Here is a 19153-nt window from a genome sequence, read left to right as displayed (position 1 = left end):
TATATTTAAATTATTGTTTAATTTAATACATATAAATTATTGTTACTCTCTTTTATATAAAGCTCCAGAAGAAAAATGTTGTTTCAGCTGGATTGTGCTGGTTAATATTGTTACAAGTAGTACTATTATTGATAGTAAAACCCTGGGGCATAAAAATGGGGAAAAAGTAAAAACAATAGTAGTTAGATAGATAAGTTAATAAATTAGAATGTATATTACAATTGAATGCCATATGAATCGCTTTCAAGGAAAATTGAAGAATCATTTATTTATTTTTTATACAATGCAAAGATTTGTATAACATAAACTATCATAATAATAAATACTGAGGTTATTATTAAGATTGAAAAACATGCAGAAATACAAAATCAGTCATAGCAGCAGAGTTTATTAGCAATAGCAGTAATATATTAGAAACAAATTCCTTTAAAATTTTTAGTTCTCTCAACCTTGTCTTGAACCAGGACAATTATCATATGAGAGATTTCATATTATAGCCCCTAATTAATGGGAAATAAGACTAACCTTAGAAGATTTCCTTCGGCTTCTTCTTGTCCAAACCACTACCAATTTATCTGGTTGCCTATTGGGAAAAACAAATATATTCACTATCAATTGTTCCTACGGTGATTTTAAAAGCTACTTGAGATTATAACATAACTATAACCTTGAAAATTACACTGTCTCTTCCCATTCCTGTATACTATAAAAAAGCTAAAATATAATTAGCTACCAACATGAACCATTTTTTGTATATGGTACCACTAACCAATACTTTTTCAAATCAAGAAGAATGAAAATTTTCTTTTCAAAAATAATTTGATGTATTATATAAATATATAGAAAGCAAAGTAATTTTTAATTATTTCTATGAGTGCCTTAATGTATATAACACACACAAATATATGAAGTATTCTACCTTGTTCTTTGGAAAATGCAACTTTTGAGTGAAACAATGTGGGAGAAAATATGAGATGCTATCTACCTATCTTCTCTTCCTATAATACAGGCTGACTTGGGGTGCATGCTTTGGGCCGTGCTGTTGCAGCTTCTGGGATGTAGCTGCTTTGGGGTGTGCTGTTGGAACTTTATCTATTTATCACATTCTCAAACCGCTCATCTACCTCACAGAGGGAGTCTAGGCAATATATACCTTGTGTATTAACAACCTGCACATTCGATTAGCAAATGCATGGACAAAAGCAGGGAATGATTATGTTCATGTTACATTATTCACTCCTATGAATCCTCAGGTTAAGAAAGTAATTGGCAGGCTCCATTACATTCGTAACTCGAGGACTACCTGTACGGTGGCAATGAATACAGGTAATCCTTGACTTAACCATTTGTTTAGTGACCATTCAAAGTTACAACGGCACTGAAAAATGTAACTTAGAATCGCTTTTTAACACTTAGGACCATTTCAGCCCCCATGGCCATATGATCAAATTTTAGATGTTTGGCAACTGGCTCATATTTATGACAGCTGCACTGTCCCGGGTCATATCATCTCTTTTACAACCTTCTGGCAAGCAAAGTCAGAGCGGAAGTCAGATTTACTTAACAACCATGTTAATAACCTAATAACTCCGGTGATTCACTTAACTGTGGCAAGAAAGACTGTAAAACGAGGCAAACTTGTTTAACAACTGTCTCACTTAACAACATAAATTTTGTGCTGAATTGTGGTCCTAAGTTGAGGACTATATGTATACTGTTGGAAGACCTTAGGGACAGATCAGGTGAAAAGCCTATGTGATTACTAAGAGTCAACAATAACTAGATGATACATCATTATGTCTATTGGTTATGTTAAATACATTCTTTCATCTTGGGAAAAAAATAGGAAAGTTGAGAATAAGTAATTTGTAATAAGCAAATATCAGCACCAGCATAGATATATTTATGGCCCAAGTAACCAAGGTTAGACAACTTTAGTGAGATGAAACAACATTTGTTTTTCTCTTATTTTTCTCTTACAGTGTTGAAGAGGATATCATTTTTTTAAATAAATGAGACAAGAAGAGCAATATTTTGCTGCAATATTGCTATCTTGTGATACAAAGTATAGTACGGCTTTCCTATTACTCTTTATTATAAGCAAATGACAGCAATCATTAAACCAAAGCAAACGTGTTGCCTTGTACTGCGAGATGACAGCATATAAATTTGATAATTAGAATCATTAAATTTCAACACCCACATTGAACTACATTTTTGTAAAATTAAAAACATAATAAAATTTCTTTCAATTCAGAATAATTGACACTTTATTACTATTGCTACCCCTGGCCTTTTCATCCTGTTAAACATTACAGATGATTCAGAAAAGAAATAAAAAAGAAATAGTCTGCATGTTCACTCTTGCACCTAATTCAATTTTTAATGTGTTTGATTTGGGTTGAATTAATTACTGAATTCTGCTAAATTGCTCTTTTGAAGCAAGAACAAAAATATATATAATTAACAAGTGAAGTAGTACAATAATAAACAGACGCACCTATTGAAGGATAAAAATAATTATGCAAAGAACAAATTCAGAAATCTTTGAAGGTAAAACTTACGCCACTACTTCATTGCTTTTTTTTGTTAGTATCATATGCTGAATTTTCACAATTTTTAACTATATTTCTAGTTTTGTGACTAATTCAGCTCACGATCATTCGGAAATGCACAGTAATAAACAATAATAAAAATTAATTTTCCAACCAATGTGAGCTTTTACTACCAAAATTTTGTGCCTGACAACAAAGCACCACAGAGTGAGTGCTAGCATAGCTGTACAAGATAACTTTATCTGAATGATACAACAGCAACCAGCAATCTTCCCAGCATCTCCATCTGTCATGTGTTCACTTAGCAACCATTTAGCTTAATGACTAAGTCATTGGAGTAGAATGCGGTCACTAAATAAGGAGTGGCTGTAAGCTTAGATTTATTTTAAAATGACTTTTAACATCCTCCCTCTGAAAACTTAATATTGCTAAATTCTGGTCAACAATTTAGGTTATAACAGTTTTTTAAAGAAAGTAACAGCCCATCATATTTTACTAGAAGTTATAATTGCTGTTTCATTCATAAAAATCAATGCAGGAAATCAGAAACATTAAGTGTATTTAGCCATTTCAGTTTAGTACACTTGCCTTTTGTTACACATTTTTCTTTATGTTACTTCTTTGCTGCTGTGTTTGACCTAATAATGAGGAAGCGCTTATTTAACATTGTTTCCTGTTTCTTCCAGACCAAGAAGATACAGTTGGGAATATGCCAGTTTTTAAAACTAAAAATATCATGGATTGCTTTAGAAAGTGCATCCATGTTAGCAGCTTCTCACGTTTTCTCTGTTCCTGAGTGAAATCTGTCTAGAGAACACAAAAGGAATTTATTTGTACATGCTAAATGTTAGCCTAGACTTAGACTTTGCTCAGCTACCTAGTCATTAATTTACTTGATACAAATATTTGTTTGTTGCAGTTAGGAATATCTGCAGATCGTATTTTATATGCAGATCAAGCTGGTAAGCTTTCAGAGAGGAAGGTAATTAGTTTTGCATTGCCCTGTATGTTTTATTTTGCTTAAGCAGACATTAGCTTAAAAGTGTATTAAAATGTTTATTTCATGACATTCTGTGTACATACATTTTTTTTTTTACAAAAGTTCCACCCGGGTCCAAGCATCAAGCTCAGCCCTGACTGATTTCACAGGATGGTATTCTAAAAGATAAGCAGTGGATCCTCAACTCTGAAATGAAAGATCTGCGCACCGTAAAACAAGAGGATGATGTTCTTAGCTCTGAAAACAGCAGAGGTGTGATTATTGTCATTATTAGCTAAAAGCAAAACTGTGCTTGAAAATTTGGAGACCCTAGTTGTGACCACCCTATAGTTGATGGTTCCAGTCACTAATAGTTGAAAATATACCTTGAGATGATTTACTTGATACTAGAGTCATTAATTCTCCAGGTGTGGTAATGGGCCACAAAACTTTTAGGAAAGTTAACTACTCAAGTTTCATAATAATGAGGACGATAACTACCTATTCCTTATTGCAGCATTCGGAAATCAGGGCAATGTGATGCAAATTTTTCAGAACTGTGCTGCAAGTGCCCCACTGTGTATGAAATGCCTTGTTGAAATTAAAACCTGGCCTAATTCCTCTAGTGACTCACACATGACCTTGCCGTTTGAAATATTGTCTTAAAACTACCGTATATACTTGAGTATAAGCCGAATTTTTCAGCCCACTTTTTGGGCTGAAAAATTCCACTTCGGCTTATACTCCAGTCAACAAAAAAACTTACCGAGGACTTGTGCATGGCCGAGGCTTTGGTGCTTCCGGGATCGCGCGCACCTCTCCCAAGCCACCGCCGTCCGGAGACCTGCCGAAGTTTGGGGAGGTTTGGGGAGGTGCGCGCGCACCTCCCCAAACCTCCCCAAACGTCGGCAGGTCTCCGGACCTCCGCGCCCTGCCTGCCTGCTTCTTTCCGAGACCTGCCGACGTTTGGGGAGGTTTGGGGAGGTGCGCGCGCGCCTCCCCAAACCTCCCCAAACGTCGGCAGGTCTCCGGACCTCCGCGCCCTGCCTGCCTGCTTCTTTCCGCTGCGGAAAGAAGCAGGCAGGCAGGGCACGGAGGTCCGGAGACCTGCCGACGTTTGGGGAGGTTTGGGGAGGTGCGCGCGCACCTCCCCAAACCTCCCCAAACGTCGGCAGGTCTCCGGACGGCGGCGGCTTGGGAGAGGTGCGCGCGATCCTGGAAGCACCGAAGCCTCGGCCGCGCGCAAGTCCTCGGTAAGCTCCGGGCGGTCACTTGCTTCGTGTCTCCTGAGGGAAGGGGGGGCGACTGGAGCGGGCGTGTTTCGTCGCCTGCTGGGCGCCGCGATTTGCCCGGGGAACGCGCGGGCCCCGAATGGCAGCGTGGAGCGAGGAAGCGGACAGCCAGGGCTTCCCCGAGCGCGGATCCAGCCTCCGCCGGCGGAGGCTTGCAGAACGGCGGATCGGCTTATACTCGAGTCAATAACTTTTTCCAGTTTTGGGGGGTGAAATTGGGGGTCTCGGCTTATACTCGAGTCGGCTTATACTCAAGTATATACGGTATATTGTTTCAGAACACACAACCCTCTATGGTCCTGCAGGACAGTTCTGTGCCCTCATGGAAGACTAACATCCCCAGATTTCCACAGGAGCATAAGCCCACTATCTTATCCTACTGATATCCAAGAAGATCTTAATAAGGCTTCACCCATCTGTACAGCAGGTCTGCTTTTGAGGCCTGAGAGGAAAATTTTCCACCCTCTTATACAACATTTACTCCTACTTGTCATAATGCTTTGTCATTCTCAAAGTTAAAAGGCAGGCTTAGCAACAACCCTTCACAGGGGAATCTCGGTTCCTTTTTGCAGGAAGGAATAAGCAATATTCTTTCATATGCTTGACACATTAACCTAAAAACACTTCTCCTAACTCATTTTCATTCCAGCTTAGGGAACAGCACTCAAATTTAGTTGATAAGTTTCTCGTTCATTCTAGAAGAATTTCCATTTTTTTTTTGGTAATTACAATCTTTATATGGAAAACTGGGACCGTTTTTACTTTTATCTATATGGTTATAACTGTTTCTTGATATTTCATCGTTAATTTATTCAACTAAAATGCTGTCCAACTCCAATCAACACTGAGTGGTTCACAGCATAAAAAACAAAACAAAAAAGCAAAATGCAAGCAAAAAAATAAAATACACAAAAATAAACAACATGGCAAATCTGGTCAACCGCATACATGTGATGGACCCCAAAAGGGGCCACAGCTAGTCTAACCAAAAGCCTGGAAAATATTTATAACCAATTTCATGGTTTCATTGTGATATGCTTCTTTTTAGTTGCCCCTTCAGGCTTCTATATTTTGGTTTCTCAACATTATTAGTAAAACTGATATAAATTATGCAGAATAAGAACACCCATACAGATCTGATCACTTGGCATAATTTTGTATAGGTGGCAGAGTTTGAGTTGCCTAGATTCAATTTTTTTTCTATTCCTTTCCTCTTTTTTTAATGCCAATTACATTTATTGTCTCCATCTGTTAGAATAACTAGGTATTGTATATCAAATTCCTCACCCAGAGAGACAAAGGACTAGATCAGCAAGCAAAATCCCAAATAGCCAGATATAAACAATATTGCAGAGCCCAAATTAGACAATAGAGAAGTTCGAGTGAACATCCCTATATTTGTTCTGTAAAGAGTCACCTGCAGTTCACATATTCTAGCTAAATTGTTTTGATGTGTGTTGTCCCAAGATATTTTGAACAATGATATTTTGATACTTATTCTATTTTGGCCTTGACCACTGAATTGTCCAACTGCTCTGATCCTGTTGCCAAAATTGCCAGTTTGCTGACAGAACGGAAGAGTGAAAGTCCAAGAATAGATCTAAGTTTTATAGTGTTGTAAAACAAAATGCTGCAATGTGACGTGTTTCCATTCAAGACTACAGTCAGAAACATAAGTCTTCTTCCACTAATTTCCATTTCAACTCCATCCTGTTTTTATTCCATCTTAATAGGTCCTCAAATTCTGGTAGCTACAGTATACTCATCCTGTTCCAAGTAGTTTTGATATATGGGGGATTCACATTATTTTTTTTCCCTTTTGGGATATTTTTGTTTTGAAAAGCAAAATAGGCTTGTTGCAATTCCCAACATTTCCCCTTTCATTTCTCAGTAGCCACTGTTTGCTCCATGTTTCCTGGCATTTACGATCTGAGTTTATATGAAAGAGAGTGATTATTAGACTTCAGAAATCTCCCTACCCATTCAACAATGAACAATATTGCATCCTAAATCAATCTTTCCAAAAGCTCTTGCTTGTTCACTTTAATAAAACCTTGATGGGAGGAAAAAGGTACAAACTATTTGGCATGATTAACGAATATGTATTGATTCAACTAAAAGCTATTCTTTCCAAAAACTTGTATTTTTAAAAAACTGTCAGAACATATTTTGCTGTTGTTGTTATGTCTTACCCAGGACTTCTTTAAGTGCAAGGTTAGAAAGACATCATAAATGATTTGACCTTTAGATGCACTGTTTATATAATAAAATACACAAGCACAAATCAGATAGCACAGACAGCAGAACTCTGTCTTTATCACAAAGTCTCTTTGCCAAGGTCATGTTTTTGCTTTCTGTCAGGCAAATCTCTTGCTTCATCTTGTTTAATTTAAAATGAAGTCAGACAGCCGCAACCAGTGGCCTCCTACACTGGCATGCCACTTATTGGATTTACTTTTAAGAATGGGGCACTTAGTAGGCAGTGCCCCGTTCTTAAAGAAAATTCAACAAAAAGGCACTTTGTACATTATGTTGAATCAAGTACGCCAAAAAGGCAGCAAGAGAAAGGTGTACAACTGATATTCCATGGGATTAGATCTAGAATAAAGCAATTCTTAACATAAAACCCAACAATGTCTTCCATTAGGACTCTACTAGACAAAATGTTACAGTTCAGGTGAGGATACTGGAGTTCAGCTTTTCATAGTTGGTTATCTTGTATTTGAACTGAACCTTAATGTAGCCATATAAATATATGTTATTATAATGAGCATTAGAGGCAGGTTGGAACCTTATCAGAACCTTGGAGAGTTCACTCTCAATGTAAGTTGTTCCAGAATATACCAAAATGTATTCAACTGCCTAAGAAAGAACACATGACTCCTTAGCTCAATTACTGTTTGCTGCAGAATCTGGACTTAAGGAACCCGTGACCCTTTCTGAAGCCTAGACTCCTACATCACAGTTGGATAGCTAATACCGGTAGTAAGGCAACGGGTTGGGAAGGCACAAAAAGAGTGTGGAGGATTTCTTCTGGATTCAATATCTCGCACTTTATTGCTCTTGAGCCCTTTTCCAAACCTTTCTGGGCTCCTGATCCACAGGGACAACACAACTAAAATGAGAAATGTCTGAGAAAACACACAATTGTTGTACTACTGTATTTTGAAAACCAATTTGACTTAATACAAAGACATTTTGACAACTTTGCAATGATCGATATAGGTAGACCTCAACTTATGACTTTAACTGAGCATGGCAATTATGGTTGTAAGTCATGATGGCTACCACATGACCAGACTTGTTTTCATGACTTTCGCAGTGTTGTTAAGCTTATGAGGCAGTTACAATGCCATGGTGAATCAGCAAATGTTTCAGCAATAGCACTCAGCAATAGCACTTTGATTTATATACTGCTTCTCAGTGCTTTACAGCCCTCTCTAAGCAGTTTAAGAGTCAGCATATTGCCCCCAATCTGGGTCCTCATTTTACCGACCTCAGAGGGATGGAAGACTGAGTCAACCTTGAGCAGGTGAGAATTGAGGGAACTGAATTCCTGGAATGTGAGCAGCGTTAGCATGCAATACTAGATTCTAACCACTATGCCACCACGGCTCTTTTATTTGCTATTTTTCTGGTCTTTCTTAGTTGTCTTGGTGGACTTGTGATCTTCCCTACCTCCTCTGTGAACTTATTAAATCTATTCAATATTTTCTCCTAAAAGAAGTTATTTCCACTACCAATACAAAATACCAATGCCAAACCAGAATATCTGAAATATTTCATAAAGCCATCCAAAATCTTCCCTCTGCTTTTGTGATTTGGTCTTGCCTATAGTGGAGTCTTGCTTATGTAAGACTTTCAGCCTTTCATTTGTAAGGCACTATTGCCAATTATTTAGACCAGTGCTTGTGATATATGGGGCTTAGCGATCCACAAGGGTACTGCAGATGGTGTGCAGTGTGTAGGCACCAAAATAAAATTAATTTTCTTTAAATTATTTGAATGTGCATTCAGATAACTAGTCAATATATTGTGGTTGTTGACTTCTTTCTTGCTTGTTCAAAAGATGCGTTTTTAATTAATTAAAACTTCCTGCTGTGATTGGCTTACCAAGAGAAGGTAGTATTACAGCTGAAGTGGCTTTGAAGAGCATGGAATAAGAACTGGCAGCCATGAAGTTGGAACTCCAGGTGCTATAAAGGCAGAGAGAAGGCAGGGAATAAAAAGGGGAAGGTGAACTAGACTCTGTCCAGTGCACAGAGAATAATGACAATATCAAATCATTTGAAGCAAAGAAATTCCCTGGAAAAGTTCATGGCCTAACATCTATATTAAGCTTAACCTAGGTTTAACATATGTAAACAACTAGACTTTATCTGACATCCCAGTAAAGCAGTTTTAGGCTTGAGAAGATTCACTGGGTTCATATGAAACAATAGTTAGCTGAATAAGTCACAGCAATTGTGTTCACAATTCACACTAAGCCATATCAGCTTGGTTTTTTTTCAACTGAGCATTATGTGCATCTAGTTACTGACTACACCAAGGCTTTGCAGTAGGATTGAAAACTGAATGTAAATTTGAATAGGTTATATACTTAGCTCTTGTCCAGCACAATCAACGGTTATCAATTCTCATTTATTCAAGTGATGTAAGCTACACTGTGAGAACATATGATTGAGAGATAATCATTTTACCTTCAAATGTGCTGGAAAGGCAATACCAAAAATTCCCACTTTTGACTGTTCACTGACATCCATATTGAAAAAACTATTGCAAGTCAATTTGTTTAGTAAAAAACAAAATATCTAGACCATTTGAAGAGAAACCAGAGCATATGGCAGATGATATGCTACTTATACATGCAGGTTCTTTTTAGATACCAACATATCAAGACTAGCCAAAGTAGCTACTATCTACTCCTATTCTTTAGAGCAATTTTATATCACCAAAATCCACTAATTATTTAATCCATACAAAAAGAAAGAAAGAGAGAGAGAGAGAGAGAGAGAGAGAGAGAGAAAGAAAGAAAGAAAGAAAGAAAGAAAAAAAGAAAGAAAGAAAGAAAGAAAGAAAGAAAGAAAGAAAGAAAGAAAGAAAGAAAGAGAGAGAACTATATATATTTTAACCAGTGTGATAACAATAGCAGAAAAATTCTTCCTAGTTATAGCTTGTAGAGAGACAGGGGGAGACAAATATTTCAATGTTGTAATCATACACTGAATTCTGAACTCCAGGGAGAAATTGAATTACTCATCAGTCTGAAATATGAGAGAGATTCTTAGCATCCAGACAAAATATGCATATCTTGAAGCAAAATCTCCTTCTTGCTAAAAGTCCTCATGACACACAGCAGTTTCTACATCACTTGTAGATTTCCTAAGAATTTCACCATATTTTTTTAAGAAAACCCTTTAATGATCAACCACAGGGTATCTGCTTTTAATCAATGGGTCAATCTTGTCTTGTCTTATCTGATACAGCAATTTTTGAAATATCCACCCTGTATGGAAATATTCATAGCACAGCATTTGAAAACAGGCAGAAGGTCCATAAAATGTCATAGTATACAAACACACATACACAGGAAAAGGTTTTGGATTTTTCTCTGTATTCAGAAATAATTGTACTGCTCCTATTTTCTTTCTCGGTTTATATTTGTGATCAGAGTTTGGGGGCAGGTGGCACAAATAGTTAATATTGTTCTAAGCATCTAAACATTCTGTCTCACGCAGAGATTACAGCCATACATACTTGCATTTATTTATTTACACACTGAATGTGATGCAATAAAATTTTATGAACAAATATTAAAAACTACAAAATCTTGTGAATTTAGGTTTACAAAAGACCAGTAGATAGACTATATTAACAACTTTGATTTTAGACAAAAGGAAACTTAAACAAAGATTTCTCCTTGTCCACTTTTGTAACTGCTGTAGAGGATCTTCCCAACAGCAGTACTGGAAAAAGAAGACATCACACACCGCAGAACAATAGTTTTATTTCAACAATTGATTGTTTGTCCAACATACTGAATCCAAAGCAAACAAATAGATTCAGCCTGATATTGAATCCAACATCTTTCTTTGCATGCATTTCCATGTTGACATCACAAGTTAACCAGACACACTGAAATAAGCGCAGGGAAAGTTTACTCTCTGGTCCAGACCTTTTATGGTATAACACTATATACATACATGCACACACTACAGTTAACTAAATATAATATGTGTGCACACAGGAGAGAAGCCTTAATTTTGCTTTGTTATTACTCCATTTAACCATTTCCCAACTTTATTTTCAGGACAAATCCAGGCTATATCTTTCAGTCTGTATCCTCACTTCACATTAGACCTGTCCTATAAAATAGTGGCAATGTCTTTGTTCTTTCCGCTTTCATATATGAAATAGATGTGAAATTGCTTTTGCTATTTGTTTTCTCTAAATATTTTTTGCTTTTCTGCTCTGATTTGCTTTTCAACAGTTACCCATTGTTCCTTAATCCATATAAAATGTTATCAATTTGGTCTTTTCTCAGCACCAGTCTCTCTGCAAAGGTGGCAAACTCTGTTCTTCTCCATTTTTAATTTATTATTTAGAAATAAGCAAACCAATGAACTCACTAAGAATAAACAAGTTAACCAAACCATTTTCCCTTTCTATAACTGAATGATACATTTCTCTGAAATGTAGACAACTATTTTTGCTCAAGTAGTTCTATTCCCTATTAGAAACCATTTGAATTAATTCCCAAAGAAAGCAGTTGGAATGTTTTGAATATAAAGATGTATTCAAGAACTAAGTAAACTTTGAAGACATGGGTGTAAGTATGAGTCACTAGATAAAATTGCCAAGATGCACTTCTGCCAGACTTAACATCTGCGCTTCAAGAACATGAGCAAAGTTTAGTCACATATACCTGGGGACGGTTTATGATGACAAGATCCATATACAAATCTGTTACCTGCCATTCCCCAGCCCCAGCAAACCCCTTCAGAGGAAAACAAAGAGGTTAATAATATATGCAAAAGGAAAAAAAGGAAAATATTTGTGACCCTTGTAATAAAGTAAACAATAATTCTGTAAAAAAGAACAGAGTTATTTTGATTTAAAGACAAACAATTCCAGTTGTACGCTGTCTGTTCGCAAAGTATGTTGTCAAATAAAAGTAATCGTTAAATAAAAAGCTATAATTGTCATAATTAACTGCTCCTTTAAGAGATGACCTAAGATAATATACTATTAGAAAAAAGAGAAAAGAATAGAAAACTAGAATTCTTATATGAAGGTTAACATTTTGAGATAATAATGATGATGATGATGTTTTTTTTATTAGAGTTTTACAAAAACAAAATTTTACAATATATCCCCAAATCCCCCCCACCCCAAACCCACCCACTTCCCCCCCACTTCCCAGAGCTAAATACAGGACTATAGTTACAATAATCATATTCTAAATAAAAATTATGCAGAATATACAATTAACCAAATTCATAATGTGCTTTAACTCCCCTTTAACATAACTACAAACAAAGTACCAATAACAATATCCCACTAAAATCTACTCATAAGCTAAATGGAACTTTTTAGTCCCATATTTGTTCTGAATATAATTTATCCATCTCCTCCAAACTGAAATATATCTTTCCTGTGAATGATCTTTCAAATAAGCAGAAATCTTAGACATTTCTGCAAGATTCGAAACTTTAAACACCCATTCTTCTATAGTGGGCAAACTATCCTTCTTCCAATATTGTCCCACCAGTAACCGTGCTGATGATGTTGATGATGGTAATAATAATGACAATGATGTTAACAATAATAATAGAGTTAAAAGGGACCTTGGAGGTCATCAAGTCCAACCCCTTGCTCAGGCAGGAAAACCTATACCATTTCAGACAAATGGCTGCCTACTCTCTTCTTAAAAACTTTCAGTGTTGGAGCAGTCACAGCTTCTGGAGGCAAGTTGTTCCACTGGTTAATTGTTCTAACTGTCAGGAAATGTCTCCTTAGTTCTAGGTAGTGGCAGCAAGATCTCAAAGTACATTTATTTATCTGCCCAATAAATATAAAATAAACTGTGACATTTCTTACCCTAATCCTTGTTTATCAACATAATTGGCTGACTGAGTAAAGAAGAGATTAGTCCTATGAAGGAAGGCCATGATGCACTTAGACAAGATAATGAAGGATGAAGATATTTCTATGACAACAAAGATCAGAAAAGTTAAAACAATAGTCTTTACAGTGGTTGTGAAAGCTGGACATTTGGAAAGAGCACCAGAAAAAAGGCAAATGCCTTCAGATTACTGATTAATATATGCTTATTCAGAATGCTGTGGGCTACAAGGCGAATCAATCAATCCTAGACCAAATAAAAACTGATTGTTCCCTTGAACCATGAACAGCAAGTAAAAACTGAAATAGTTTGGGCATGAGATGGAAGGAGATAAGAGGATAGAATAGCATTTTTTTAAACTCTTTTATCCTCAGGACCCCTTGGACAACCCCCAAAGAGCTGCTTTTGTTTGCACAGATTACATTTATCAAATGTACTGCAATAAAAATTGACGCATAAGCTGCTGCTGCTACTACTTCATATAATTATTTGATGGGATTTTAATATTGTATTATTTTTAACATAGGCTGGAAAATAATTTTGATTTCACAGACCCAAGAGGATTTTTGAGGATTCCTAGGGGTCCTACCACCACACTTTTAAGACAAACTGAATTTGAAAAATTAACTGTTTGGCAAGATTAATGGAAATAGAAGAAAAGGAAAACAGACACAACAGATGGCCTATATCAATAGTACCCCAGGATTGACTCTGGAAGAACTACTTCCAAATTATCACTAGCAGTGCTTTTTTTCTTAAAAAAAAAGGTGCTGCAACTCTCATCTTGGCGGGTGCAGGAGGCGGGAGGGCGGCACTGCTGCGGTCACAGGTGCGAGGGGTGTTGGTGGCGGGCTGCCCCCCAGGTTGCTGCTCTGCAACCTGGCTGCCTGAGGAGAATTTGGCTCTCCAGAACAGTTTCCTTCAGGTGTGTGTGTGTGTGTTTGTGTGTGTGTGTGTGTGTGTGTGTGTGTGTGTGTGTGTGTGTGCAAAAAAAGGTGCCGGAACGCCGTTCTGAGCGTTCTATGGGAAAAAAAGCCCTGGATATATCACATATAATTGAAGATTGTAATTAGTTGTGTGTGCACGTTCAGCAAGTGTGATGTATTTGTGCTGGCATTTCAAGGCCTCTTTCCAACCACATCCAGAAAAAATTATAACAAACATTGGAATTCTTAAGGCCATGTTTGGTATTTCCCAGCAATCTGTTACTGGAAGGAAAAAGCAATCCCTGCTGCGCTACTGATCCCAGAGAAGCATTTGCATGTATGCAGGTATCCTTAGGGTGCCATAGTTATGGATGAGAAATATTGGTTGCAGAGTTGGCATTTCTGGATATAATACAGATATTTTGGACTTATTTTTGTTTCTTTGCATGTTTGATATTTTAAAAAAGGCATATGCAACTGACTACGCTTATGCACATATGTAACATCTTTTGCTAGGATACATGACCACTGCTTTTCCAGAATGTGAAAAGTGAAAGATTGTGACTAAACAAAATGTTAATCTACAGATAATACCACCAGAAATTATTTTAGCCTTTTTAATAAATGTTGTTATTGATGTTAAGCTCACCATGGAAAACATCATATATTGTTATGTATACACTAGGTTAATTATTTAAAGACTGAAGTGCAACATAACTAGATTCTAAATAATCTATTTTTCAAAACACACAACAGTCCAAACAGTAAAAGTAAAGTCCAAATTAAGAATATTTCATTCTTAAGAATTGTTTAATTTAAAGTGGTTTAGTTGTAATAGATGGTTAGATTCAAAATAGTTTTCAAGAGTATATACAAAAGATACTATATTTTTTTCTAGCATCAGCTAAATTAGACATATTACATTGAGAAAAATGTTTCTCATTTCTTTCCTCTTACCTTTATTGATTTCATTGCAGAGATGTTAACATAGGAAATAGATTATTTTGTTATCTAATTTTACCTTCCAAAAGACAAAAGCAGATGAAAAATGTGAGGTTTTTTCCTGTTGGCTTTTTTGAATTAGCTGTTTTAGATTCTAAAAGTTTAGTTCCTAAAGAAGTAACCCTGTAAATAATTTTAATGTCCTCCTCTAGTGCAGGCTCTTTTATGACTCAAGGACTTCAACTCCCAGAATTCCTGAGCCCGCATGGCTCAGCTTGGAAACTTCTCCCTTTCCCCTCAGCATGGCTGGCTCAGGATTTCTGGGAGTTGAAGTCCACGAGTCATAAAAAAGAGCCAAGATTGCCTGGCCCTGCAATAGGCTTTCAGAGGGACCTTTTTTTTTTTTGCAAAAAAAAAGGTGCCAGAATGCCGTTCTGAGCATTCTATGAGGAAAAAAAGCCCTGATCACTAGGAACAATTGGCTAAGAAGTCATCAACTAAAATTGTGAGTCATCTAATATGTGTGTCTACAATATCAGTTCCACCCAATTCACATTCCGTGTTAATGTGGCCATATTAATGCCATCTGTGAATCAAGTAAAATATTCAGTATCTTATGTATAACAATTCTCATAATAGATTTGGCTAATTCATGGTATTTTTCTGATAAGACCCAGTCACTCTCAATAGTCTGCAGATTTCTCAGAATTATATGACCTAGGTGATTTAATGTTCATTTAAAAGAAAAAGTGTGTAATTTATACACAGTCTCTCCTATACCCACAATCTGTTGAAATAATCAGTATACCTTTTATCCAGTATAAAAAATTCTTTCTGAGATGGAGGCCTTCATACTGCAGAAGCAGACTGGGATCACAATTTATCTTCTTTTTCAGGTTTGGTGCCTTATAATTTCTCACAGCGTTTGAGCCAGAGGCATCTGCAGGATTATGATGCTTTCATCAAAGTGATGAAATCACTCTAAACCTAATGTCCTTTGCTTGCTTGTGACTAAGGCAATTTATAAACCCAACTACTATGACTGCAAACCGCATTTATAGTTCAACAAATTAGGGCAAGGGTCAAGTAGAATCAAGGTGAGCTAAATTGTCCACAATGATTCTACGCATGAGATAAAGCACTGAGGTTGCTTATAGTAGATCTGTATCTGAATTCTTTCATCAACTGTACCAGGTCTTGTGAGGAAAAGCTGAACTGTTCTACAATCTCTTTAGTGGGAGTAACTATATATTATATAGGATTTCTCCCCCATCTCCAAACTAAAATTTTAAGATAATTCAAGATCAGTAAGATTTAATGTATTCTCTCATGCAATTCCGATGTTTCAGGGAGAACTTTATTATTAGAGTCTGATTTTTATAGCCCAAACAGATAGTTTGTAATCTTTCTCAGTTGACATATTTGAAATTATGTAGCTCAAATGATTTAATTCTTTTTAGACACAACAGCACTTTAAATTCCAAACTAGAGCAAAAAAAAATTAGCAAATCGAAACTTAGCTCTGTTCATGCCTGCAATAAAACAAATCTGCCATTCCATAAATGCATCTGAAAGCACTAACCACCTTATGAAGTGTAGTCAGAGATCTCCTTGCATATATCCTTGCAGTTAGGAAGAAGATATGGTCTTTTGCCCCAACTGTTGGATTCAAGCCTGTTTTCAATGTGGTGAAGGAGCCAGGTGAAACCTGTTTATTCTCTCTCTTTTAATGCCCAAGTAATGCTGCTATTGCTTTACTTGTTTAATCACTGATTTTCTTGGTAGCTTGTTTCGTGTTTCATCTTCTGTTTTAAGCACATGTTTCATAGCTGATTTTTGTACCTCTTTCCATTCTACTGCTATCACTGTATTTCTTTCTTTTTTTAGAAGATTTATATGGCTGTCTATATTGTGAGACACAACTCCTGACTGTAATTTGTTTCAGCTAAAAAGATGAAGTCAAGCTCTCCCAAATTAATAGATTGAAATAATACTGTCCATCCTAAACTCATCATATTTGCTGGGCTAAAACCAATTGACTGATAATAATGAACTGTAATTTAGAACAAAGACCTTTTTATTTCACTTCCTGGCTCTTGCCAAGCAGCATTCAAACATATTCAACAGTGGCAGATGCTCCAGGCCAGATTAAACCAAACAAATCCTCAACTACCTTGATTGTAAAACAAAAGGAAGCAACAGTGTATCAAATGAAAACGTTTGACACCAAGTTTAAATGCAACTGTAAAATCCATGTTGACTAAGATACATACTCCATATAAAAAAAAGTTCCCAAACCATAGAACAAGAAAGGCTCACACATAAAAGAAACAATGACAGATAGTTTCTAAATTTAAACCTGTGGTATGAAGCGTGTATTTTATTCTCACTTCTGAAAATTATTTTACTGACAGCTTATACAAGCATCACAGCATGCATATGAAATTACAACCTATGCACTTGTTCATATCATTCTTTTTTCACCTTGTCTTCTACACTTGATTGACACAAAAGCAACAGTCCACGCTGTTCTGAAAAATAATCTAGCGGGTGACATCAGCTGAAATCTAAGAAATTCAGCTCTTTGTTTTAAGTTCTGGTTTTGGGGGGGGCGGGGGGAATAGTTAGAAGTAGCCCAGTCAAGGAAGACGAAAATACATATTCAATAGACTTTCTTTCAGAGAACAGATTAGCATAAGAAACAATTTATGAAAACTTGCTACAGCCAATTCTGGGTAAAAAAAAAGCTGTTTTCCCCATATCTAGGTGTCAGATTAGCATTACTATAAAACAAATAGGAAAAAGTGTTGTTAACGGCACAGAAGACCCCTCCCCCCATGGTTTGGGGTCAAGAAGAGCCTGTTGATATCACAATCATCTGTCAGTGCTGGCACTTCTTTGCTGACAAAAATCAAAACGTAGAGAAATAAAACAGGAGACAAGGATGCCAATAAAGGGTAGCTCAGGGTTGTGGATGTTTCATTACCCAAACTAGGTAACATCATCGGTGCTGATAAGGTTACCTAGTCTGGGTATTGAAACATCTGCAAAAAAACAACCAAGGTCAGAGAGAACCTCAAGCAAGGATGCATCTCACACCACACAAATTTGGCTACTCCAAAATACATCTCCACATTTCTTCTATGAGAGGGCATAGAATGATATATACCCCGTTATTTTGTGTTTGCATGACAATTGTCATCCTTCTTAATAAGTGAGTTTCAAAGAAATATGAAGACAAAAATGCTCAAATCTCTCCTTTACATTTCTCAATGGAATAAATAGTTATGGGATCCTGAATCCAGGCCTTTTCCCATCACGTTGTTCCAACAAAGCGCTGTTCCACCACTGTATGTCTTATTACGAAAGCAGATGTGCATATTAACTTTGTCTCCAAAAAGATAAACAGCATCTCGCCTAGGGTTTGAGTGGCTTTTCCTTCCACAGGCCTGATGAATGGGGTCCCAAGCTTTTGGAAAAGCCATAAAGGACTGAAAGAATGTCCCTGCATGGCCATCATCATCATGCCTGAAGTAGCTCCCATAAGGAAAGTGGAAATAATCTCCACAGAGACCAATTTGTTGTCAAGAGATACAGAGTACTGTGCATTTAGAATTAGGAATGGTGCTGTACCTTGGAATAACCTGAGCCTGTATGTGAATTTTGCCACATCCAGAAGGTATTCTCAAGAGGACTTTCTTCTTCTTACTTTACTTTACTTTTGGAGGAGCTCTTTACAGCCTTCGCTGCCTGTCCACCATCTTGGCTCCTCCCCCCTGGTTTACAATCATCAAATTGTCTTCTTCTTACTAATACTTAAAATCTTAGAGATGTTGTCACCCTTTTTTCAGGCATGTAGTAAATTTAGCAAATGAGTTTTTTTTAAAGGGATCCAGATTGGAGGGCAGAGTGTCTAGTTTCAGCACCTAATTTGGGGGGAGGGAGAGATCAGCAAGTCTGCCCCTTGCAGCTTTTTGTTTTGTTTATTGAAGAAATGTGGGTTTCCAGGGGGAGGGAGGGGGTTAAACAAGGGAAAGGTTTTGGGAAACTCATTCCGCAGCTGCTGCCTTTCCATTCAAAGCTGTTTTCCCCAAAGCTCCAAAAGCAGTTGTCATTTCCACAAGGGATTGTTGGAGTGCTGAAATAGCAGCTGCTTCCAGAAGGCATGGACAGCAGGCCCAAGCATTGTGGGGTCCCAGTGGGACAGGATGGGAGATAAGAGGTGGGGGGGGGAAACTGCAGTGTTCCTGTAGTTGGTCATAAGGGCAAATGACCACAGGGGCACTTCAGCCACCATAACTTTGAAAGAGGGTTATATGTAGCTTTTGGGAGGC

At 36.9% G+C, this 19153-nt stretch overlaps 1 protein-coding gene across 8 annotated transcripts in view; it reads right to left on the bottom strand.

Moving 5' to 3' along the window:
* EHBP1 (EH domain binding protein 1) overlaps positions 1–19153 on the bottom strand; it is a 304632-nt gene that overhangs the window by 259304 nt on the left and 26175 nt on the right. For all 8 annotated transcript variants that reach the window (XM_081344185.1, XM_081344189.1, XM_081344187.1 and 5 more), the window contains exon 3: positions 526–583. In XM_081344185.1, coding sequence (XP_081200311.1) covers positions 526–583 — 58 coding nt within the window. The remainder of the gene's footprint in view (positions 1–525; positions 584–19153) is intronic.

This window comes from Vipera berus, assembly GCF_964194415.1.
Source record: "Vipera berus genome assembly, chromosome: 1".
NCBI classification, from domain to species: domain Eukaryota; kingdom Metazoa; phylum Chordata; class Lepidosauria; order Squamata; family Viperidae; genus Vipera; species Vipera berus.
This window is presented reverse-complemented; position numbering and strand designations above follow the sequence as displayed.